This window comes from Choloepus didactylus, chromosome 3 (genome assembly GCF_015220235.1).
Source record: "Choloepus didactylus isolate mChoDid1 chromosome 3, mChoDid1.pri, whole genome shotgun sequence".
NCBI classification, from domain to species: Eukaryota; Metazoa; Chordata; class Mammalia; order Pilosa; family Megalonychidae; genus Choloepus; species Choloepus didactylus.
In genome coordinates this window covers 153,476,936-153,504,626 of record NC_051309.1, presented here as the reverse complement: position 1 = coordinate 153,504,626, position 27,691 = coordinate 153,476,936, and the positions used below count along the sequence as shown (strand labels likewise).

The window sequence follows — 27,691 nt, the reverse complement described above, 5'->3', positions numbered from 1 at the left end:
AAAAATGTCTGCCAGCAAATTCTGTTGAAAGTATTTTCAAAGTTTAACTTATTCACTGGAAACAATGAGTGTACTAATGACTTTGTTTTTGTTTTTCCAGTTAGAAGATGATATTGTGGCTAAAAAGATGTACTTTACAAAAATAACAGATTTTGTACATAATATCGCTACAGATAATTGGTTTTTTATTGAGTTTTCAGTTCTTGGATTCATAGGTAAGCACTTGATCTATTTAATTGCATCAAGCTTTTTAGCACACTATAATCTTTAAAATTCTTAAAGAGTTTATCATAGCTTGTTACTAAATGTTAAAGTATGATGTGATTCCTCTGTACACCCTATTATTTCAATAGTAAAATCAGATTCAAGCATCTGAATTTCAAACAATGTATTTTTATTAATATTATTGTGGTAACATATGTAACATAAAAGTTGCCATTTTAACCATTTTTAAGTGTACAATTAAGTGGCATTATCATTACTTTCACAATGTTGTGCAACCATCACCACTATCTATTACAAAAACTTTTTCATCACCCTAAACAGAAACTCTGTACCCATTAAGAAAGAACTCCTCATTTCCCCCTCTCCCTAGCCCTCTAATCTACTTTCTGTCTATATGAATTTGCCTATTTTAGATATTACATATAAGTTAAATCATCAGATAATGTATTTTTAAATTTTTATATTTTTGCTTCTTTAAAAGTTGATTTTATTTACAAACACTCCATATCCGTAAAACATACTTTCCCCCTTTCCCCTACCCCCTCCCTCCCCCTGTAATTTCTAATCTACTTTCTATCTCTGTGTATTTGTTTCTAGACATCTCTTATAAGTGATATAATATAATATTTGTCCTTACATGTCTTGCTTATTTCCCTGAGCTAATGTTTTCAAAGTTTTGCCACGTTACAGCATGTCACTGAGCTTCTTTCTCTTTTTTTGGCCAAACACTATTCCATCGTATGTAAGCACCACATTTTGTTTACCCATTCATTTGTCGTAGACGCTTGGGTTGTTTCCACCTTTTGGCTAGGAGTAATTGTGAATAATGCTTTTTTAAACACCGGTGTACAAGTATCTGATTGAGACCCTGTTTTCACTTTCTTTTGGTGTATGCCTAGGAGTGGAATTGCTGGATTATATAGCAATTCAATATTTAACTTATTGAAGAATTGCCACATTGCTTTCCACAGTGGCTACACCCCTTTTACATCTCCACCAACAATGCTCTAGAGTTTCATTTTTTCTGAATCTTATCCAACACTTTTATTTTCCTTTTTTTTTTTTTTAATAATAGCTATACCTGTGGGTGTGAAGTGGTATTTCATTGTGGTTTTGATTTGCATTTCCCTAATGACTAATTATGTGATGTTGAGCATCTTTTCACATTTTTATTGGCCATTTGTATGTCTTCTTTGGAAAAAGTTCTGTTCATGTCCTTTGCCCATATTTGATGTTGGGTTGTCTTTTTGTGGCTATATTTATTTATCCTGGATATTAAGCCGTTATCCAATATATGGTTTGCAACTATTTTCTCCCATTCTGCAGGTTGTGTTTTCACTTTCTTTATAATGCCCTTTGATGCACAAAAGTTTTTAATTTTGATGAAATCAAATTTATCTATTGTTTCTTTTGTTGCTCATGTTTTTGATGGCATATCCAAGAATCCACTGCTAATCCCAGGTCATGAAGAATTGCCCCTATATTATCTTCTAAGAGTTTTAACGTTTTAGCTCTTATATTTAGGTCCTTGGTCCATTTTGTGTTAACATTTAAAGAAGTTGTGGGTTTACAGAGCAGTCATGCATAAAATGCAGGATTCCCATGCACCTCCCACCCCCAACACTTGCTTTGATGAGGAAAATTTGTTACAATTGATGATAGCACTTTTGTTTTATAATTCTATTTTTTAACAGTAATTATATTTGTTACCATTGATAAAAGATTATTAAAGTAGTACTGTAGTTTATGTAGGGGCTTTTTTCCACCATAGTCTCAGACTATTTTTTTTTTCATGAATGTCTTTATTTTATTACTCATCTACCCACACTGGATAAAGGGGATGTCAGCCACAAGGTTTTTATAATCACCCAGTCACAAGATGAAGGCTATATAGTTATACAATCATTATCAAAGATCAGCAGTTTCAGGTATTTCCTTCTGGCTATTCTGATTCACTAGAAATGAAAAAAGCAATACCTATATGATGAGTCAGTAGTTATCATCTGTCAAATCCTAATTTCTCAGTTATACCTCTTCCTTTTTATTTGATCATTCAATCTTCAGGGATATCTGAGCAATGGCCATCTTAGGTTCTTCATGCTGGAAATGGGTATCAACCTTATGAGCTGGAGGAATGAAACTGGTTGATGTTTTGGGAGAGACTGGTATATCTGGATTTCAGGGCTTATCTGGCATAGGAACCATCTTGAGGCTTTAAGTCTCTGAAGAAATAACTTTAATAGGTAAAAGTTTTATAGAGTCCTGGATAGAGCCCAGGGTATTCTTTAGGGTTTTCAGGAATACCTAAAAGTGGATTGGGGCTTGGAATACTGTGACAATTTGCAGTATCTGGCTGAAGCTTGCATAAGAGTAACCTCCAGAATGAACTCTTGACTCAATTTGAAATCTCTTAGCCACTGCAACTTTATTTTGTTTCATTTCTCTTCCCCCTTTAGGTCAAAAAGACATTGTTGATCCCACGATGCCAGGAAGATTTACATCCCTGGGAGTCATATCCCCTGTAGGGGGGAGGGTATTGAGTTTATTTGCAGAGTTTGGCTTAGAAGGAGAGGCTATATCTGGGCAACAAAAGAGGTTCTCTGAGGGTGTGACTCTTAGGCATAATTTTAAGTAGGCTTAGCTTCATCATTACAGAAATAAATTTTATAAGGGCAAGCCCACTTTGAGTTAACTTTTGATATGATGTGAGGTAGGGGTACAACTTCATTCTTTTGTGTGTAGATATCCAGTTTTCCCAACACCATTCATTGTAGAGACTATTCTTTCTCCAGTGTATGTACTTAACACCCTAGACAAAAAATAATTGGCCAAAGATGTGTGGGTCTATTTCTGGACTTTCAGTTCTGTTCCATTTGTCTGTATGTCTACCTTTATGTCAGTACTGCACTGCTTTGATTACTGTAGTTTGTAGTACAGTGTGAAATGGGGAAGTGTGAGTCTTCCAACTTGTACTTTTCCAAAATGTTTTTGGCTATTTAGGGCCCCTTGCAGTTCCATATGAATTCGAGCATCAGCTTCCATTTCTGCAAAAAAAAAAAAAATGGCTGCTGGAATTTTGATAGGGATGGCATTGAATTTGTAGATCACTTTGGGTGATCCACTTTGGGTGATCTACATGTAATAGTTTTCTTAATCTCTTCTTCTGATTGTTCATTGCTAGAATATAGAAACACAACTGATTTTTGTGTCTTGTTCTTGTATCCTGTCACTTTGTTGTAATTGTGTATTGGCTCTAGTAATTTTCTTGTGTAACCTTTAGGATTTTCTATATAAGATCATGTTTTATGCAAATAGAGATAGTTGTGCTTCTTCCTTTGCAATTCAGATACCCTTTTTTTCTTTTCCTGCCTAATTGTTTTGACTAGAAATTCTACTACAATATCGGATAGCAGTGGTAAAAGCAGGTGTCCTTTTCTTGTTCCTGATCTTAGGCTTTATATCTTTCACCATTGAGTATGATATTAGCTGAGTTTTTTCATAAATGGCTTTTATCATGTTGAGAAAGTTACCTTCTGTTCCCAGTTTTCTGAGTGTTTTTTCCAAGAAAAGATGCTGGATTTTGTCAAATGCCTTTTCTGCATCTACTGAGATAATGATGTGGTTTTTTTCCTTCATTTTATTTATATGGTATGTTACATTGGTTGACCTTTGGATGGTGAACCACCTTTGTATTCCTGGGATAAATCCTACTTGGTCATAGTGAATAATCTTTTCAATATGCTGTTGGATTTGGTTTTCTAGTATTTTGTTAAAGAACTTTGCATCATATTGAAAAAGGAAATCATGTATTTGTTAAACCAAAAAATTTATGGGTATACAATAAGTAGATTGATGTAAATGCACATGTATTATAAAAATATAAAATATCTACTACTTATTAAATGCTTGCTATAAGTCTGAGACTTGGAGAATTAAAGTTGTAGAAAAAGGAATTTAACTGAGAACTATTTGTGTATTAGTCAGGGTCTCCAGGGAAACAGAATCAACAGGATATATATTATTGGCTCATGTGACCATGGCGATTGACAAGTCCTTATTCTGTAGGGTAGGCCACAAGATGAAAACTCCAATGAAGGTGACATTGAATTCCCTAGGAGTAGGTGGCTGGCTGGGGTAGAGACAGAAATTCTTCTTTCTAACTTCTGAAATTCTCAATTCTTGCTTTTAGAATTCCAAATCATTGGATAAGGAGATTCCCTTCATTGCTGCGGGCATTCTCCTTTGTTGGTTGTAGATGCAATCAGCTGACTAATGATGTAAATCCATCCTCAAAATACCCTCATAGTTACAATCAGGCTGGTACATCCTTGACCAAACAAATGGACACCACAAGTTAGACAAGGTGTCACATAAATTAGCCATCACAATTATACTCTGAAGTTCCTGCAATTTCCAGTATGCCAAAGTTGACATTCTTAAAATACATAAGAATACAATATAAATTATATGCACTATAGAAATGTTCCTAAAACTGTGTCCATGGTGTGATATTTTCAGCAATAATTATTTCATTGACTTTTACTTTCTTTCATTTTCCTTTCTGTCTTTCCTCCCTTTCTTTTTTCTTACCTTTTTTGGACCTCAAGGCAGCAAACTGAATTACATTATCCTCATTTCATAGTGCAGATCATAGTTGGTCATGCAAGACCCCTCTCTCATTTTATTTTTTCCTTTATGTGCAGTTCCTACCCCCATTCCTTCCTCATCCTCCATAGATTTTCACTCTAATATATTCAAAATGTCTTTCAATATACATATATCTATGTTGAGTAATTGGTGTTTCTCATATTTGTACATGTTTTAAATTTACAAAAATTATAATTTGATAAGCCTATTCCTTTTTCTTATCTTTTTCCTCACAAAACTATATTTTTAAACTCTCAGCATGTTGCTTTAAATGCATTTACTTCACTGTTTCTTACTCCTGCATGTTATCCCAAAGTCCTGCATAATAATTATTTTACTTATCAATTCCCTGAGTGGTGGATGCTAAATTGCTTGTGACTCTCTACTACTACAAATAACGAAGCAGAATACATGTCCCCTGTTGTGAGTTTGTTGAATACATATATTGCTGGTCTTTATGTACTGACAGATTGCTTTCTGGATTACCTGTATGCTACCATAAGCAGTGCATATAAGTTTCTGCCTTCTGATATGCCTGACAAAATTTGGTTTTATCCATTAAAATTATTTTTGCCAGTCTGAAGAGTGTAAAACATTTCTGATTGCTATCAAAGTCCATCTGTTTTTCATCTACTTGTCAACCATTCAGGTTTCTCTATCTGTGAGACCCTATTCATATGCTTTGCTCACCTTTCTATTTTTTATTTTTTCTTGTTGACTTGCAGAATGTCTTTGTGTACCCTAGATATTCATCTCTTGTTCTTTTTGGACATTGCACAAATCTTTCCCCAGTGAGTCATTGGCTAATGGAAATCCTAATTTTCAATACATTTCAATAACTTTTCACCTCAGTGTCTTTACCCGTTGGATATTTAAAATATATTTCTCCAAATCTAGGCCACAAATACATTCTCTTATACTTTTTCTATGTGAATGTTAGGTGCAGATCCAGCTTTACTTTTTTTTGAGAAATAAATTAGCTTGTCTAACACCATCTACTAAAGAATTCATACTTTCCCCACTGCTTTGTGGTGGCAATTTTGCCATGTATCAGTTTCTCATTTATACTTAGGTCTATCACTGAGCTCTTTATTTTGCTTTCCCATTGAATTTTGTTAATAAATCTAGAGATATGCCCCTTGAGAAAAATTCTTGGGAGAAAAATTCTTGAGTCAGGATAATTGATTCAAGTATAGTATGTTTCTTCGTGAGGCTTCTTTTTATTTTTTAATTCAGTTTTATTGAAATACATTCACACACCATACAATCATCCATGGTATACAATCAACTGTCCACAGTATGATCACATAGTTATGCGTTCATCACCACAATCTATCTCTGAACATTTTCCTTACATCAGAAAGAACCAGAACAAGAATAAAAAATAAAAGTGAAAAAAGAACACCCAAACCATCCCCCCATCCTACCCCATTTGTCCTTTAGTTTTTATCCCCATTCCTCCACTCATCCATACACTAGATAAAGGGGGTGTGATCCACAAGGTCTTCACAATCACACTGTCACCCCTTGTAATCTACATTATTATATAATTGTCTTCAGGAGTCCAGACTGCTGGGTTGGAGTTTGGTAGTTTCAGGTGTTTCCTTCTAGCTATTCCGATACATTAAAACCTAAGAGGTGTTATCTATATAGTGCATAAGAATGTCCACCAGAGTGACCTCTCGACTCCATTTGAAATCTCTCAGCCACTGAAACTATTTCATCTCATTTTGCATCTCCATTTTGGTCAAGAAGATACTCTCAGTCCCACGATGCCGGGTCCAGATTCATCCCCGGCAGTCATATTCTGCATTGCCAGGGAGATTTACACCCCTGGGAGTCGGGTCCCACGTAGCGGGGAGGGCAGCGAGTTCACCTGTCGAGGTGGCTCAGTTAGAGAGAGAGAAGGCCACATCTGAGCAACAAAGAGGTACTCAGGGGGAGACTCTTAGGCACAATTATTTGCAAGTTTAGCCTCTCCTTTGCAGTAACAAGCTTCATAGGGGCAAGTCCCATGATCGAGGGCTCAGCACATCAAACCGCCAGTCCCAGTGTTTGTGACAACATCAACTCCAGTCCAGGTGAGGAAGTCCAACACTTCCGCACCTTCCCCCAGATTCTCGGTCCTGGGGGTGGGGGGAGGCTGTAAATATATTTTTTATTGTCTGCCCAAATTACTCTGGGTCACTGTTTCACTCCAGCCTATACTAACCTACCGTATCTCACTTCCTATTCGAAGTTCCATGCAATTGTGGTGTTTGAACAAACCGACTGTAGAGTTGTACCGTTTAGAAAATTTAGATCCTGTACCAAATAGATATCTATTCCCTTGGTCTCATATGAAAGTTGAAGTTTTAAAACACAATCAGTTTCAACCTTTATCCTTTGGCCTGGCTTGCCCTGGTCTTAACCAGATCTGCTTCATTCATATCACTAATTGAAGTCTGGGCTCTTTTTCAGCCTTTTTTTTTTTTTTAACAGTGGCTGTATGCACTAATACTGACATTCATATCTGCCGAGCTCTAGCTCTGAGTTTCAGGTGTCTCAGAGATATGCATTGTTCCAGAGACCAATCAGGTTATACACTAAGGGATCAGCATCTCAAAGTTTAGAGATAGGCATTACAATTCAGGGATAGAGTTAACTGCTGTAAGAGCTTAGAATCTAGGGACTATTACAATAATTATGTCCATGTTAGGCTATGTTCTAAGATTCAATTCTGAGTTTACACACTGTAGTTAGTCTATATTGGTGAGGCATTAAAGTGTTTGCCTTTATTTCTGGTGTACTTCACTCAAATACTGTGTACCGGATCCATTCACCTCATTGTGTGTCTCACAGCTTCACTCCTTCTTGTAGTTGCTCAATGTTCCACTGTATGCATACACCACAGTACACCATTCCGTTCTTCAGTTAATGTACCCTTAGGTCATCTCCACCCTTTGCAAATCACGATTACTGCCCATGAGGCTTCTTTTTAAAATCAATTTAGTTTAGGTTTCTTTAAAGTTACTAAAAAGTAATATGACCGCTCTAAAATAACAAGTTTCCTGTTGTTTAGCTATGAATCTGCTAGAGGTACTCTTTATTTTAAGTGTTCTTAAAGGAGAAAACCAGACTCAGAATTTGGATTTCTGTAGTCACAAGGGAAATTATATGTCACATATAGTGGTGCATTATCTCAAGGTGAATGCTCACTCTAGCCCAAGGGTTAGCATACTTTTCTGTAAAGTCAGATAATAAATAGTTTAGGCTTCGTAGGCCCCATGGTCTGTCACAACGACCCAATCCTGCCTTAGTAGCAGGGAAGCAGTCACAGACAATATGTAAATGAATGGATGTAGCTGTGTTTCAGTAAAACTGGTATTTATACAAATGATCCATCGGGGTGGATTTAGCCTGAGGGCTGTCAGCCTTGAATTCTAGCTCATACTTCTTTTGTTTTATGGTTTGTTTGTTTTTTGTTCATATAGAAGTTGTGAGTTTACAGGAAAATCATGCATAAAATACATAAAATCATGCATAAAAATCATGCAAAAATACATGCATGAAACACTGCCCTATTATCAATCCTTTGCATTAGTGTGGTACATTTGTTGCAATTGATGAAAGCACATTTTAATAATTGTACTATAGTTAATAGCTCATGACTTCTAATGAGTTTATTTACTGCTTAAGTTGTCAAGTGCAACTTCCTTTAACAATCTCTAGATTAAGTGAACAATTGCAATTATCTATTAACAGATATTGTATGAGCTTTGTGGGCATCACAGCCCTCATGGTTGAAAGTAACATGTTATATTCCTGGGAATTAAACAGCAACAAAAATCTTTGAAATAAAGTAGGTGGGTTCTTGCAACTTTTTGGTAAATACTATCAGAACTGTTATTTATGATAACAAAAAACGAAGTTTTCATAAACTGAAGCTTAGGTAAGTCTTTATTTTATACACTATTCCATGTTCAATGTGCTCTTGTGGTGCTTGGAATTTTAATTTTCTCTGTCCTTCTCTTACTTGACTTTGCTGAGAAAGATAAAGCTGACACAGTACTTTAAATTCTCAAAGTATGTGTATCAACAAGATTATTTCCTCTCAATGCTTCATCGGGTATTATGGTTATCTATAATTTTTCTTCTGATTTTAACCAAGACTAAGCAAAAGCCTTGAGGCCTTAAAATTTTATTCTACACTACTTTACAGAAAGTTTGGGGAAGAAAATGAAACACAATTGTGTTTCCATGTGTATTCACCTTTATAAGTTGCCTTTGTCTAGACTTTTTCTTACATATTTATATAGTTATAATAGTATGTTATGAGTGCTGTGTGCCAAGAACTTTTTAAAATACATTTTTATTGTGAAATTTAATATATATACATAACAGTGATAACTTTCAAAGTACGATTTAACAAGTAGTTAGAGAGCAAATTTCAAAGAATGTTAAGGGTTACAGTTCCAGAGTTTCAGTTATTTCCTTATTGTGAAGTATAAGATATATACAGAAAGGTGATAACTTTCAAAGTACAATTTAATGAGTAGCTATAGAGCAAATTTCAAAGAATGTTATGGGTTACAGTTCCACAATTTCAGTTATTTCCATCTAACTAGTCTAATACCCTAGCATCTAACAAATATTTATAATCCTTTGTTATTTGTAATCCTTTGTTAAACCCTGTCTTGTCTGTTGCTGCCCCTTCCTCTCATTTAATCACTCTCTTGATCTTCAGGGGTGTCTGCAATGACCACTATAACTTGTTGACATTGATAAGAGGTGTTGACATAATGGGGAAAGGGGCTACATCTGGTTGTTTTTCTTAAAGAGGCTGTTGCCTCTGGGTTTGGGGACTTGTCTGGCATAGGAGCACTCTGGTGGATTTAAGTTTCTGAGGGATAAACTTAATAGGTGAAACTCTTATCGAATCTCAGATAGGGACCTGGTATTTTGGGACTACTGTTGGTTGGTTAGGGCCAAGCACTCTTTTAGATACTGGTGACACAATGGTAAGTAAGGCAGATGGAGTGCTTGCCCTCACAAAGCTTATATTCTAATGGGGGATTACAACAGTATCAAACCAAATGAAGTATGTTGAGGGTTTGGAGCTCTATAGTAAAAGTAATGTGGTGAGAAGGGGATGGATTCAGGATATATTGTTATTTAGAGCCAACAGGGATTTGTTGATTGATTGACAGTGGGGAATGAGGCAGAAAAAGCAGAATCAAGGATAACTCCTAGGTCACATATATAATTTTGTATTTTTCAGGACTTAGTTCAAGCTCCAGGAAGTTTCTCCTGGACATTTCTCTATCTTTCATGGATTATGCTCCACTTCCATGTACTCCCAGTATACCCTGAGCTTATTTCTAGTATAGCAATCGTCACATTAGATTGTGATTATCCATTTTTGTGTGTGTCAAATACTAGGTTGTGAGTCCTTTGTGGACATAGATTTTGCATTTTGTTGTCAATTCCAGGACTTTGCAGAGTGGCTGGAATATACTAGGCATTCATTTGTTGAATGACTGACTAACTGACTGGATGAATAAATCCTACTTACTTCACACATAGTAAAAATTTCCCCATATTTTTGCAAAGATTGTGTAGCTATGGTTTTAATGCCTGCATAATATTCCACAGAGTACATATTCCATAATTACTTAGACAGTTAAGAAAGCTTCTTCCGTATATTAGGTGATATCTTCAGGATATATTCTGAGAAGAAATATTACTGCCAAATTTATTTCAAGAAGTATTTTTCTTGAACTAATTTACATTGCTAGCAGCAATGAGTTAAGGGAACCATTTCCCACAACACTAGGGCTAGCATTAGCTATTACAATGTTTCAAAGTGTTGCTGATCAGTAGGCAGAAAATTCTACCACAGATTTAATATACTTTACGGATTATTACTAAAGTTAAACATATTGCTGTAGGTTTACTAGTTATGAGTCCTTTGTCTCTTTAATTATTTTATGTGATTGGTGGAAATTTTATTCATTTTACATCCATTTTCAATTTTTCTTAATAAAAATGACTTATTAATTTGTTTCTGCTTTATTGGGAAGAGAGTTACCTGGGTCTTTTGTTTGCCTTTTAATTTTGGTTACATAATGCTATTCTATTTCTACTGTTTATGTTTTAGATTTTTACATGGTCAAATATGTTGATCATTTTCCTTTTGATACCTTCCATCCCATGTAAGTTTAGAATGTCAGTTAAGAAGTGTGAAAAATATTCAATTAATTTGCCTTTAGTTTTTAATTGGTTTAAATTTATAATACTTAGCTGTTGAAATATATTTGGGGGTTCTTTGTGTCTAAGCTTAGAATTAATATTGCTGAAGTAAAATAGGGATGAAAGAAATTGAGCAACTCTAACATACTAATTAGAAGCAGGATCTCTCTCTCTTTGATTCTGACCTCTGACAATTTATGAACATAAGACTAAGCCCCAGTTTTCCACCTTCAAAATAGGGATAATAACTGGCTGCCATTGTACAGCTCCTTACTTTGTTTTTAATTTTCTATTACCCCCAGCAATGGAGGGAAGAGAGGAGAAAGCATCAAAATTTTATTGACAGCAGAAAAAGAAAAGGAAATGGCATAGTACAGCCATGGTGATGGGCGATTTATACTATTACCCTACCCTACATCCTTCCTCTTTCGGGTTATCTGTGGATGTGTAACAAACCACCCCCAAATTTAGCTGGGTAATATCACAATTAACCAGTTTATCTCATGGGTCTGAGTTTACTGAGCTCTGCTGGGCAGCTCTCACTTGGGTGTCTCAGGCAATTACAGACAGAGAGCAGCTGGGGCTGGAGTCATTTGAAGGCTCACCTGGGCTGGGTATCCTAGACGACTCACTCACATGCTGCAGTTGATGTTGACTGTCAGCCAGGAGCTTAGCTGTGCTGTCAACCTTGTGCTAACATGTTTCTTGGATCCATGTTGCTTGGCGTCCTCACGTGAGGGCAGCCTCGGGTAGTTCTGTTTTTTACATGGCAGCACAGGGCTCCAAGAGCAAGTTTTCCAAGATACCCAGGCAGAAGCTACAATGCTTTTGTAACCTAGCCTCTGAAGTCCAGATCCTTGTTTCTACCAAGTCTGTTGGTCAAGTAAGTTAGTGAGAGCAGCCCAAATGCAAAGAGAGGAGAATTGGATTCCATCTCTCAGTGGAAGGAGTAGTCAAGAATTTGTAGCCAGTGTTATCTACCACACTTCCTTTACCCCTTTACCTCTGCTTTAATCCCCGTTTAATGCAACCCAAACACCTAATTCTTTCTGGACCAAGTGAGAAGGAGAAAGCAAAAGAGCAAAAGAAGGAATATTTCTTCTCTTTTTAAAGAAGATGTTTCAAAAGTTCTACACAAATGTTCCACTTATATTTCACTGCCCAAACTTAGACACGTGATCACGTCTAACTGCAAAAGGGGCAGAGAAATGTCTTTTATCCAAGTAGCTATGTACCCAGCTGAAAATTGGGATTCTATTTTTTTAAAAAATTGAAATTGGGAGACAGCTAGCACTTTATGACACATTTCCCCAAACTTTCATTAGTGCAATTTTATCACAATTTTTTTGGTATCATAACCTCATTGACGTCAACTAGAAAACAAATTGGATTTCAGAGCAACACTAAAATATCCACTCCCAAATTGATCTCCATCACTAAAGAGTTTCTTGGGTAAACATTGTAGAATGACCACATTAGATTGTAACTTGTAATTAATAATACATAATTAAACTGAAAGATGGTTCTTTGAGCTATCATCCTTTGCTAAATAAGAACTTCCAAAACAGAATTTCACATCTTGTAAACAGCAGATTAGGGAGACATAAATACTGAAACAACTGTTTTCATCATGAAATCATTTCCATTGGTTTCCACATGAAAGAGTGCCAAAGAATCTCAAATACATCTATACATGTTATTAACTGACCCCATGTAGACTCAATGTCTAGTGAACAATTACACATTTATATCCTACTTTCATGATTTTAGATGGTTAGAGGTAGTTTTACGTTATTTACTTTAAAATGAACATGTATCTGAATTTTATTATCCCTTCAACTTATTTTTAAATTAAAGATGCATTATAATAGAAAAAAAATGGACCTAATGAAACCACACTTTAAAATCTAGTAAATCTAAAAATCATAAACATAAGAGAAAAAATAAGTTTGATAAAAATTCAGATACTAAATAATACTGTATTTTAATCAATTTAAGTACTAAAAGTAAAAATCTAGTAGTTTAAGTCCCATAAGAGCAACATTACAAATCACAGTTTTTAAAAACTTAAGTCAAAAATTACAGCTTGTATAATTTCCATTTTCTTTACCTATCTTTCACTTGATTAAGATAATTGGTCCTCATTAGTTATCAAAAATTTGTTTTCCTGAGAGTATTCATTATTCTAAACCTGTTTCACACTCTGCCCCCCAGAAGTGGTTATCCTTAACACTTAAACATATTTTCTTTATCATCCTCCAATTTCATTAATGTTTAAAACTTATTTTGGAGGCATAAGATATCTAAATCTTTAAAAATGTTTTGCACTTTCCCAATTTAGTGTAATGTACAACAAAATTGAGGTTTATGTGTTATTATGTATAGGTATAAACCCTCAAGGGTTATTTGGATTTCTTTACTTTTTCTCCATAGGAAAGCTGTTTAGATCTGAGGATTTAACTGACATTGTACATTTTTTCTTAATGTTCTACAAAGAAAGACCCATAGACATGCTCTTGGATTCCATTCTTTATGTGAAAAGATGTAGCCTAGGTGACACGCTTGTGAGTATTTCTTTACTTTATGAATCCCGTATATATTAGGAAAATACTGTATAAAGAATGTGATTACCTAAAATTTGTTTACTAAATCAAATCTAATGGACACATTGAATTTTCTAAATCCCCATATCTTAAATTTTACTGGCATTTCTACCTATTAAATGAAATAATGAAGCCAAAATTGCAGTGAAATACTATGAGGTAAATGGGCTACAATTAGGCTACTTATTCTAGTAGACTCTTTTTCTTTCAAGACAGATACATGCCTTCAAAAATGCAAAAGTAAATGTGTAGTAAGGGGGAAATGAGAATGGAATTATATACAAATATAATATTTGCATTTTATTTTCCTGGGAAATGTCACCAATTCTCATAGCCTCATTGACTATAATATATGCTGGAAATTTCCAAATGTACATCTCCAGCCCACATGTCTCTCCTCAGGTTTCCACACTTATGTGAACACACATAAGTGCCTCATGGACATTTCTATTTGGTTAACTCAAAGGCACCCAAATTCAGCACGTCCACAACTGAATGCAAATGTTTCCTTCCCATCCATACCCAAAACTCGTATGTTTTATCTGTCTCCATAGGCCAAGTCAAAACCTAGTGTGTGTGCCATAATTCTGTCTGCCTCCCACCATTCCATCCAAACACCAACTCCTGTCAAATTCTACAACTAAAATTACTCCACATCCATCCACATTTCTCCACTCTCCCTGCCACCATTGTAGTGTTACTCTCCCTCCACTTTCTCCTAGATCACTGCTTTCACTCTTGCACCTTTCCAATCCATTGTTCTTATTGCAGTCAGAGTGATCTGACTAAAACCCAGAACTGTTCATATCACTCTCCTGTTTAAAAAACTTTAATGGCTCTTCATTATCCTCAGGATAAAGACCTAACACCTTAACAAGGCTTACAAGGTCTTGTGTGGTCTAGTCCCTGTTTATCATTCTTGGGTCAGTTCAGTCTTCTATCTTCTTCTTAGAATACATTCCTCCCTTTTCCCTGGTTTGCCTAATTAGGTTCTTTTTCTCCTAACACCATAATTTGCTTGACTAAGTCCTATTGATTCATTGGGTCTCAAATGAAACAATATTTCCTCTGAGAAACCTTCCCTGAACCCTGCCTTCTCCCCATCCCATCCCCATCAGCTTTCAAACTCTGGGATACAGTATTTGGTTTCGTGAACATAGTGTTCTGTACCTACCCTGTAAATCTATAATAATTCGTATTTATTTCTAAGTTCTTTTTCGGTACAACTGAAAATTATTCAATGATGAATCCCTAACCCAAATATGATACTGAGAACATATAGTCTATACTCAAAAATATTTATTAAATTAATGCATAAATGAAAAATGGAGAGTTCAGTAAATTTACAGTTTCATTATGTCATTGATATGACTCATATATTTTCCATTCTGTGTTATCTCTTTAAAAATTGCCTATATTGCTTATTTCAAGAAAAGAAATATGAATTTATATTTACTAGAGGTTATACATCAAAGTGTTTGGCAAAAGAATTACAACTGATAACATTTTATTAAAAGTTAACTGAGACTCCATTCTGAATAAGATGGGCTAATTAAACTCCACTCTATCTTCCCTATTGAATGTAGCTATAAAACCTAAACAGAATGCAAAAAGCAGCTATTGAGGACTGAAAAGTAAAGAGTAGCAGGAGAAGAAGACAAGAATTCAAAGTACTTCTGATCATGAGTTTAAATGCAATTTTTTCTCCAGTCTTCTGTTTGGCCAGGGATGCAAGTGCAATCTCAGAAGAGTATGGCAGGGTAGGTGAACTAAAGCCCTAACTTTTTGGCTGGAGAGCCAAAAAGAATGTCAGGAAACTGCAAAGTGCTGGGGAGAGCACAGAGAAGGAAGAGCTTGGGAAAGAGATCCCATAAAGTTGTTTATGAACTCCTGGACCTACCCCTTAGCTGTACATAGATACCAATGACGTTGAGAACTCACCACCCAGGTCCCAGCAAGCACAGATAGATGCATTTATGGGATGGACCTGAATAGCATTGCAAAGCCTTTAAGAGATGAATTGACTTTGGAACCTTAGCCTACAGAAAACAGGTTGGTAATTATAGACAGAACCTAACCAGGTCAATTGCTTGCTAAAACAAAAATATCATAATTCTCCATAGCATTTAAGAAAGACCAGGTCTCATAATTTTCAAAATATTTAGGATAGAATCCAGAATTACTGAGAATGATTAGAAAAATCTCAAGTCACTGGGAAAAGACAATCAACAGATGCCAAGGCTAACTAAGGAGACACAAATATTGGAATTATATGACAAAGACCTTAAAGTAGCCATTATAAAAATGTTTGAACAAGCAACCTTGAATACTCTTGAAACAAAAAAAAAATAGTGAAAAAAATGAAAAAAAAATAGTGAGCCTCATCATTTAAAATATAAAGAACCAAATGGAAATTTTAGAACTGAAAAATATATAGCAAAAATAAAAATTCATTGAATGGGCTCAGTAGCAGAATGGGGGTGTCCAAGGAGAGTCAATGAACTTGAAGATAGGTCAACATAAGTTATTCTATCTGAGCAACAGGGAGAAAAACAGTTAGATTACATACATCTAACAACAGAACCTCAAAATATGTGAAGGAAAAACTGACAGAACTGAAAGGAGAAATATACTAATCTACAATTACAGTTGGAGTCTTAAAATCAGCAAGGCGGTAAAAGAATTGAACACCATCATTTACCAACTGGATTTAAATGATATTTGTAGACCACTATTCCCACTAACAGTAGAAAACACAGTCTTTTAAAAGGTACGTTATTCAACAAAATAGACTGTCTTGGATCATCAAACAAAGCTTACCAAGTTTAGTTTGAATTCATAAAATGTATATTTCTGGTCATAATGGAATCAAGTTGGAAAACAACAACAGAAAGATAACCGAGAAATCTCCAAACACTTGGAAATTAAACTGCACACTTCTGAATAAACCATGGGCAAAGGAGGAAGTTATAAAGAAAATTAGAAAATATTTTGAACTGAATGAAAATGAAAATACAATGTATCAAAATATGTGAGATGCAGCTAAAGTGCTACTTAGAGAGAAATTCATAGAATTAAATCTTTATCTTAGAAAAGAAAATCTCAAATTAATCTTAACTTCCACCTCAAGAAACCAGAGACAAGAAGAGCAAAATAAATGGAAAGCAAGCATAAAGAAGATAATAATAATAAAAATAGCAGAAAAAATTGAACATATAAAAGCAATGGAGAAAACCAATGAAACCAAAAGCTGTTATTTTCAATGAAATTAATAAATGACTAACAAGATTGACAAAGTAAGAAAGTAGACACAAATTACCAACATCAGAAGTAAAGAGAGTATCTTCACATACTTCACAGACGTTAAAAGGACAATAAGGGCATATGACAAACAATTTTCATGCATGAATTCTGCAACTTAAATGAAATGGACCAATTCCTCAAAACCCACAAACTATCAACACTCACTCAAGATGAAATAGACAACTGAAGAAATTGAATCCATAGTCAAAAATCTTCTGAAAAAGATATCTCTAGACCCATATGGTACCAATGGTGAATTCTATCAGACATTTAAAGAAGAAATAACACCAATTCTACACATCTTATAGAAAATAGTAGGGGGTGGGGCACTTCCCAAGTCATTTTATGAGGCAAGCATTACCCTGATACAAAAACTAAATGAAGGCAGTGCAAATAAATAAAACCAAAGACAAATCCTCAAGAATATAAATGCAAAACCCTCAACAAAGTAATAGTGATTTGAATCCAGCAAAATATAAAAAGAATAATAAACAATACTGGTTGGTGTTTATTCTACAAATACTAGACTGGATTAATACTTCAAAATAAAACAATGAAATCCCACAATTTAGACTTCTTTAAGAGTCTAAAAAAAGCCACATGTTAATACCAGTTGATGTAGAAAAAGCATTTGGCAAAACTCAGCATCCATTCATGATAAAAACTCACAGCAAACTAGGAATAGAAGGGAACTTCCCTGACATGATAAAGAGCATATACAGAAACCTTCCAGCTAACTTTACATTTAATAGTGAAAGACTGAATGTTTTTCCCTAAGATTTGGAACAAGGCAGTGATGTTCACACTTACCACTTCTATTTAACACTGTTCTGGAAGTCCACGCCAGTGCAAGTTAAAAAAAAAAAAACATACAGATTGGAAAGCAGAAATAAAAATCTCCCTAATCACAGACAACTTCATTGTTTGGAAAATCCCAAGGAATACACAGACATACACACACAAATCCTGTATCTAATAAATGAGTTGAACAAGGTTGCAGGATTCAAGGTCAAGACATGAAAATCCATCATTTTGCTATATGATAGCAATGAAAAACTGGAAACCAAAATTTAAAATATAATACAACTCCAAAATGTTGTATGTGCATGTGTAGATAGGTAGGTTGGTAGGTAGGTAGGTAGTGTTCCGGTTCACTAGAGCTACTGTTATGCAAAATACCATAAATGGATTGACTTTGATAAAGGGGATTTATTAGGTTACAAATGTACAGTTCTAAGGCCGTAAAAGTGTACAAAGTAAGGCACCAACAAGAGGAAGGCCGATGGCATCTGGAACACCTCTGTCAGCTGAGAAGGCACGTGGCTGGCATCTGCTGGTTCTTTGTTCCTGGGTTGTGTTCAAAATGGCTTTCTCCAAAATACCTCTGGGCTTCTGTCTTTGCTCATCTCACTCAGCTCCGTGCATCCTGGCTTTTTCTCCCAGGGTGTTTCTCTCTAAACATCTGTGGGTCCTCTCTTAACTTCTCTGGGGAAGACTCTGGGCTTCATCTCATAGCTTAGCATCTCCAAACATCTTCTGTCCACAACTCGAAGCATCTCTCAGTATCAGTGTCTGTGTCAGCCCTTAGCTCTCTTAAAGCCTCCAGTGAACTAATCAAAATCCACCCTGAATGGGGGGGATTCACACCTCCATGGAAATAATTTAAGCAAAGCACTCACCCATAGTTGATTGAGTCATAGCTCCATGGAAACACTCAGTCAAAAGTTCCAACAGACTGGATTAAAAGATCATGGCTTTTGTGGGAGACATAATATATCCAAACTGCCACAGATAGGTAGGTAAGTAGGTAAGTTGATTGATTTAGTTTTAGGTAGATAAATCCAATAAAATATATACATGATCTGTATGCTGTAAACTTCAAAAGGCTGATGAAAGAAATAGAGAGACATACTTGGATCTTGGATTAGAATGCCTAACGTAGTAAAGTGTCAGTTTTCCCCAAATTGATCTTTGGCTTTAGCTCAATTCCAATCAAAATCCCAGGGGGACTTTTTTTTTATAGACATAGGCAAGTTGATTCCAAGATTGATAAGAAATGGCAAAGGAACTAGATTTGCTAAAAAAATTTGATAAAGAACAATAAAGTTGGAGGCATCACACTATTCAATTTTAAAGCTCACTGTAAAGCTACAGTATTCAAAACAATGTGTTATAGCCAAAGGGATAAACATATAGAGACAAGAAAAACAGAGTAGATAGTCCAGAAATAGGTCCACAAAATATGATTAACTGATATTTGACAAAGGTGCGTAAGCAAGTCAACTGAGAAAGAATACTCTTTTCAAAAGGTGGTGTTGGATCAATCAGATACCAATATGCAATAATCATCATCATCGTCATTTGTATCACACTTGATACAAAATTTAATTTAAAATAGATCACCTATCTAGATGTAAAACATAAAACTATAAAACTTTTAAAAGAAAACAAAGAAAAAATGTCTTAAGGACCTAAGGCTAGGTGAAGCTCAGATATGACACCCAAATTAGGATTCATAAAAAAAGATTGATATATTGGACTTCATCAAAATTAAAATTTTTCAGGCTACAAAAGAACATAGGACAACATGGATGAACCTTGAAGACATAATGCTAAGCAAAATAAGCCAGACACAAAAAGAGGAATATTATATGCTACCACTAATGTGAACATTGAAAAATATAAAACAAATAGTTTATAATGTAGAGTGTAGGGGAACTAGCGATAGAGAGCAAATAATGGAGGGGGAATGATAACCCAATAAGAACAGATAAGCTATCATGGGTAAATTTAACGTTCTGGGAATGCCCAGAAATGACTACAGTTTGTTAATTTCTGATGGGTATAGTAGGAACAAATTCACAGAAATGTTGCTATATTAGGTTATTTTCTTGGGGTATAGTAGAAACATGTTGGAAGTAAAATAGTTATTTTAGGTTAGTTGTCTTTTTCTTACTCCCTTGTTATGTTATGGTTTGTTTGAAATGTTTTTTTACTGTATGTTTTTTTTATTTTTTATTTTTTGATACAGTTAATTTTGAAAAAAAGTTAATTAAAAAAAAATGAAAAAAATATGCAGGGCCCCCTTGAGGAGCAGGTGGGGAATTCAGGAATGTTGGGCTTCCCCACTTCTATGGTTGCTGATGTGCTCACAGACATAGGGGACTGGCGGTGTGCCGGTTTGAATGTATTATGTACCCCAGAAAAAGCCATATTCTTTGATGCAGTCTTGTGGGGCAGATATATTAGTAGGGATTAAGTTGGAACGTTTGGGTTAGGTTATTTGCATGGAAATGTGCCCCACCCAACTGTGGGTGATGACTCTAATTGGATAATTTCCATGGAAGTGTTACCCCACCCATTCAGGGTGGGTCTAAATTAAATCACTGGAGCCATGTAAATGAGCTGACAAACAGAAGGAACTCAGTGCAGCTGAGAGTGACATTTTGAAGAGGAGCTACAGCCAAGAGGAACACTTTGAAGAATGCACAGAAGCTGAGAGAGTAGCTGCAGATGAGAGACAGTTTGAAGACCGCTGTTGAAAGCAGACTCTTGCTCTGGAGAAGCTAAGAGAAGACAAACACCGCAAGGGCAACTAAGAGTGACATTTTTGAGGAACTGCAGCCTAGAGAGGAATGTCCTGGGAGAAAGCCATTTTGAAACCAGAACTTTGGAGCAGATGCCAGCCACGTGCCTTCCCAGCTAACAGAGGTTTTCCAGATGCCATTGGCCATCCTCCAGTGAAGGTACCCAATTGTTGATGCATTACCTTGGACACCTTATGGCTTTAAGACTGTAAGTGTGCAACCAAATAAACCCTCTTTTTAAAAGCCAATCCATTTCTGGTGTTTTGCATTCTGGCAGCATTAGCAGACTAGAACAGGTGGTTTGATGGGCTGAGCCCTCTATCACAAGACTTGCCCTTGGCAAGACTGTTGCTGAAAAGGAGAGGCTAGGCCTTCCTATAATTGTGCCTAAGAGCCTCCTCCCAAATGCCTCTTTGTTGCTCAGATGTTGCCCTCTCTCTCTAGCTAAGCCAACTTGGCAGGTGAAATCACTGCCCTCCCCCCTAATGGGATCTGACACGCAGGGAAGTGAATCTCCCTAACAATGTGGAATATGACTCCCAGGGAGTAATCTAGACCCAGTATCGTGGGATGGAGAACATCTTCTTGACCAAAAGGGGGGTGTGAAAGGAAATGAAATAAGCTTCAGTGGCTGAGAGATTCCAAAAGGAGTTGAGAGGTCACTCTGGTGGGCACTCTTATGCACAATATAGATGACAATTTTAGGTTCTAATGAATTGGAATAGATAGTAGTAAATACCTGAAACTATCAAACTACAACCCAGAACACTTGAATTCTGAAGACAATTGTATAAAAATGTAGCTTATGAGAGATGATAATGAAAACATTCAAAAATTAATTTTGGTGATGAATGTACAACTGTTTAATGGTACTATGAACAATTGAATGTACACTTTGTATGACTGCAAAAAAAAAAAAAAAAAAGCTAAGATAGGCCACAGACTAGGAGAAAATATATGAAAATTCCATATTCATCCAAGGACTTGTGTTCAGAATATATATAGAACTCTGCAAAACAAACAACCTGATTTAAAAATGGGCAAAGACTTGAACAGACACTACCAAAACTCTTATCGAGGTGATTCTCTTCCTTAGCACAATAAACAATGAACTCAACCTTGCTTTATCAACAGGATATTTTGGGGGATATTTTTGGGGAGGCAGGATTTGACAAAATCATCCCACTAGAATGTTTATTAATAACTTGGAAAATATTATCGTATTTACTAGATTTTAACTCCTCAATCAATTTTACCAGACCTAAATTTACTTTCTAATAGATTAAATCTAGATTATTTAATTATTTTATAGTTACAAAAACAACCTTTTAGTATAATATATTCCCATATGACAATACTGAGTAGAAATACCTTTAAATAAGCATGCTATTTTTAAAATTATTAAGTATATAAATTTGAGATTTATATTTCTAAATTTTTTGTATACAATATCTAAAATAATTCTCAAATAGTGATCATAATAGTTTCAAGTGTCTGTTTTTAATAAGAGTGATGTCACAGATTGTCTTTCTTATTTTTATCTTTAAGGAGATTATTCAAATGCTTTTCCATTAAATGTAATATTGACTGTTTTAATTATACACCTTTTGACATTTAAGAAGAAATCAAAGAGGGTGTAATTCAGTACTGGAGTTAATTAATGAATAAAGGAAGAGAAAGAATAATGTAAAACTGCACTTAAGTTATTGGAATAAAGAGAACCGAGAGGAAAACTACAGGTGGTAAAACAGTAAGCTGTTTTTCTAGATAGAGGTCATGAAAATACGTGCTTTAACTAAGACCCTCTTTTATATCCTCACTCTTTTGTTCCATTTTTCTTAGGAATAAAAAGCTAAGAAATAAATGTTTTAATATAAATTTTTAAATATTAATATAGAACTACAGCAAAAACTAATGTAATAGAAATTCTACCATCAACAAATGCAATAAAAAGGAATGTTTGGGTTTTTACAGAAGATTGTTGTTTCTTGCTTTTTCCCCAGAGAAACTGTACACAAAAAAAGCAGCAAGCTCGTATTCAGTATAAACCTTCTCTTTTTCAGCATGTGGGTATACATTCATCGTTCCTTGGAAAAGAACAATATTTCAAAGTAAGATTTTGAAATGTAACTTCAGTACATATACTATATAATGCAATATGTGATGTTTCAAAAACGTATTTAGTAAAAGAGTGATGAGAACACGAGAAAGCTATAAAATATGATTGTTTAAACACAGTTCATCTCATGAAAGAACTATGTGTTATAAAGATCATTTATAAGTAGGGCAATGGCCTTTTAAAGACTCAAGATATTTATTATGATTAGAAAAATTCAGCTTAGTAAACTTTGCTATACTGTTCCCAGCTGTGCAATTCCAATAGCAAGATTTAAAAAGCATTTTGAAAATCATAATAATACTGTTTAGTCTAAAGCTCAAAATTATACAAGAATATTAATTCAAAAATACAGTATTCCTATTATCTAATTGAAATGTATCAACATGTTTACTTCAGTTTACTGTTTGACAGATGAAGGTTAACTCAACTTTGTTTGATTTTTAACCATCCCTGATTTTTGCACTATTTTTGCAAACAATGTTACCTGTGATTGACTTAGCAACCCGGTGGTATAGAAGAAACAAAGAATTCAGAGTACAAACACATAATTTTTAATTATAGTAGCCTAGGGAGTATACATGATATTGGGCAAGCTTTAACACTCCCCTGAGACTTTCATCTGTAAAATGAGGAGTGTAAGTTAAATGATCATTAAGATTTCTTCCACCTCTAAAATACTCTACCCTTCCTTGTTTCTTCACACAACAAAGCAAATGATTGCTTTAATCGTTTGTCAGTTGTAATAAGAGAAATGTGCATATTCATTCCTTCAGTGCATCCATCATTCATAACCTGTCCTTTTCCCACCTTCTTATCTCCATCTCTGTATTCTAGTGCACACACGGGAACAGTGCCTAGAAGAGCCTGAACTTAGTAAATAAATGTTAGCTATTAGCTATCAAGCAAGGTTAAATTCAAGGTTGAAATTGTCTATTAAACAAGACAAGGAGGTGCCTGGAATAATGAAAATTTATCATGAATCTTTAAAAAAGTAACACCAAGAAAATACAAAAAAACATTATTGCAGGTAATATGGAAAGAAATTGGTCTGCAGCAGTCTGTTGTTTGGTGCTATTATAAATGGGATTCTTTTCTTCCATTATACATACATATATACACATATATACATATATATATTTGCCTAAGATATTTTAAACTCACCTTGTAAACACATGATGGATTAAGTAAACTAAACTTTATAAATATTGACATGTGAATAATTTAACTTATAAATTTATACATAAACACATACACACACACACACACACACACACACACACACACACCCCTACATACCCAGATAATAAAGTCCACAAATTCATTTGAACTCATGAAATAGTAGGGCTACCAAGTGGCACAATTCAATAGCATCAACATTCACATTTTAAGGTGTGAGAATCTTGATTTATTAATTAATTCAATAAATATTTTTTGTATCTATTATGTTTAAGGCACTGGGGATGCAATACTGAACATAGCAGATAAAACCCGTGCCTTGATAGATCTTGTGTTCTAGTTCTAATTCAAGAATAACATTATCTTCTGAGTATTTGTTCTGTAGCCAGTTTTATATTATATTTAAATAGGTATCTCTCCAGCATATTTAAGGATTATTTCTTTCCAACTTGGTTTTCTTGATAGTGTCCTATAATTTTTCCAATGTATATGTAATTATTCATAGTTTGATGATATAATCTTGGTTTTCCTCCTTTTCATACTTCACGCCACAAAAAATAGAGAAATAGATATTCTAATAATATGACAAATGTGATTATATTTTAATTGTTTTCTAAATTTCTAACAGGATTTCTTTTATTAGGGATTTCACAATTCTAACAGCTTATTTAAAATTATCAGAATCATTCTTTGAGAGAAAAATAAGGCATAACATTTGAATATTTGTCGACTTTCTTCATAGTGGATAAGAGATCGCATCATATTTGCAAACGTAGATCTTCAATAGTAAAGTGGTAAGTATACAATTGATGTAAACATATAGATAACTATTATAAAATTGTTAATGTTACATATTTTAAATCCTTATATTTCTGTGTATTATTTTAGCTTTATACATACAAACTTCTGATATACTCTCCAATCTTCTGTTTTAAAAGAACCTGCAAGATATACCCCAATCATTATTTCCTTTTCCCTACTTATCATATTCTGTACAATTACAACAAATTTAAAGACGATAGTTATGATTATGAAGCTTTAGTCTTGTCAATACCTGCAAAAATATAGACGAATCTTTAAAATGTTACTCTAAGTGTACTAAGTCAGATGCAAAAGGCTACACACTGTATGATTTTATTGATGTGAAATTCTAGAAAAAGCAAAACTATAGTGGTTGACCTGATACTAATAATGGTTTTAATTTCACTTTCCCTAATGACCCATGATGTTGAGCATCTTTTAACGTGCTTGAGGTATGCATATTTTTTTGTGATGTGTCAGCTTAAATATTTGCCACTTGTAAAAACTGGGTTGTCTTTTTATTATTGAATTGTAATACTTCTGTATATGTACTGGACACCAGTCCCAGCTGATGGCTTGCATTTTCATTTTCTGAACAGTGTCTTTAGATGAGCCAAAAAAAAAAAAAAAAAAAAGATTTTTATTTTGTTGGAGTACAGTTTATCGACTTTTCTTTTGTGATTTGTGCTTTCTGCATTGTAACAAAGCAATCTGTGTAACCCAATGTCTCAAAGATTTTCTATCTTTTATTCTAGAAATGTTATGGTTTTAGCTTTTACATTCAGATCTATGTTCCATTTTGAGTTCATGTTTTATATGTTGTGTGGAAAGGGTAAAGACTCATTCTGTTTTCCATAAGGATATTCAGTTATTCTAGGACCATTTATTGAAAAGATTATCCTTTCCCCAATGACTTACCTTGGTACCTTTGTTGAAAACCAACTGACCACATAACTGTGTGTCCATTTCTGTAATCTCACTTCTGTTCCTTTGATCTATGTATCTACTTCATGCCAACATCATAGTGTTGATGATTCTAACTATATTGTAAATCTTATAACCAGATAATATATGTCCACTGACTTTGTAGAATGTAATAAACCAAATCATTTCCATTATTCTAAGTCCTATGAATTTGCATAGACATTTTAGAATTATTTTGTCAATTTCTTTGAAGTTGCTTGCTAAATTTCACTAGGATTAAGTAAAGTCTAGAGATCAATTTGGTAGAATTGTCATCTTAACAACAGTGACTCTTCTAATCTATGAACGTGTTACATCTCATTTACTTAGATTTTCTCTAATTCTTCTAGCAGTGCTTTGTAGTTTTCATTGTTTAGTTCTGGAACTTTTTTTATTAAATTTATTTTAAGTATATTTTGATATTGTAATTGAAATTGTTTTTAAAATTCATTATCAGATTTAAAATTTATTTATGTATAATATATATAAATAAAATATATAAGTATATATAGAGATATAGATATTTCTCTTGTATCTTGAACCTTGCTAAATTCACCAATTTGTTCTAGTACCTTTTTTGTAGATTCCTACATGATTATATCACTAATGAATAAAGACAGTTTTAATTCTTTGTTTGTTGTTTGTTTCCCTTATTATACTGATAATGATCTGCAGTACAATGTTGAATAGAAGTAATGAGAGTGGACATCCTTGACTTGTTTGTGATGTTTGGTTGAAACCTTTGAGCCTTATACCGTAATTTACCGTAATTATAATTACAGATGTAAGTTTTTGTAGATGCCCCTTACCAACTTGAAGAAGACCCCTTCTCTCCTTCAGTTTCTTCCTCCTAAGAGTTTTTATCATGAAAGAATAATGAATATTGCTGAATGCCTTTTCTCTATCTGTTGAGATGTTCATATAATTTTTGTTCTTTCTTCTATTAATATGGAGTATTGTATTTATTTCTTTTCAAATCTTAAACCAATCTTATATTCTGGGATAAAATTCCCTTAGTATCTGTCATCATGTCACCTATTTTTTTCTTGATATAAGAATTTTTGTCTTCTCTCTTTTTCTCTTGATCAATCTAACTAAATGTTTACCAGTTTTATTGATATTTAAGAAAAACAGCTATTGGTTTCAATGATTTTTTCACAATATTTGTCCATTTTCTGTATCACCGATTGGCACTCAGCTCTTTATTTTATTCCCTTCCTTTTACGTTGGGTTCAACATATCATGTATTTTTTAGATTCTTAAGGTGGAAGCTTAGATCTGAGACTTTAGACCTTTCTTGTCTTGTATTATATGCAATTAAACCTATAAAATTTACTCTGAGTGCTATATTAGCTACAGCCCACAAATTTTGATATGTTTTCATTTTCATTCTGTTTGTAATATTTTTAAATTCATCTGTGATTTCTTTTTTTGACTTATGCATTATTTAGAAATATATGGTTTACTTTCCACATATTTTAGAATTTTTCAGGTTTCTTTCTGTTGTTGATTTCTTATTTAATTTTTAAAAAAATATATACTCTATGAATTAAGTCTTTTAAAGTATACTGAGGTTTCTTGCTGACCAAGATGGCAGAAGAAGACACTCCAGGTGTAGTTCCCTACAGAATCTTTGAACAAGTGGCAAAAACTTGCAAAGCCATATTCCTCAGAACTCGGGAAGAGAGTAAAAGTGTTGCAGTAACTGAGTCTGAGTGAGTGCCAAATCAGGAAAATGAAACCAGGAGTAGAGGCTCATGGCACCCATGCAGCACCTTCCCCCACCGCTCCCTAGCATGGTGTGGGTGGAGCCACCCTGCATTCCCATTGTGGGCCCCTAGCCCTGTTCCAAAAGGAGCTGGGTGAACCCTATGTGCATACTGGGGTGTCTATATGTCAGCGCCAATCTGTTGGGTTTGAGGGAGTGGGGGTGAGCATGAAAGACTGAACCATGAAATTCATCCCTCCTGCAACTTGCCCTACTGACAGAAGCAGCTTATAGACAGAAAAAGCAATGAAAGAAACAAGTCAAATTG

General features: G+C 34.5%; 1 protein-coding gene across 1 annotated transcript in view; it reads left to right on the top strand.

Annotated features, from left to right (window-relative positions):
• Positions 1-27,691, top strand: part of MGAT4D (MGAT4 family member D) — a 103,533-nt gene that overhangs the window by 75,437 nt on the left and 405 nt on the right. The window contains exons 8-10 of the mRNA XM_037831483.1: positions 101-215; positions 13,537-13,667; positions 22,600-22,707. Of these exons, the coding sequence (XP_037687411.1) occupies positions 101-215; positions 13,537-13,667; positions 22,600-22,707 (354 nt within the window). The remainder of the gene's footprint in view (positions 1-100; positions 216-13,536; positions 13,668-22,599; positions 22,708-27,691) is intronic.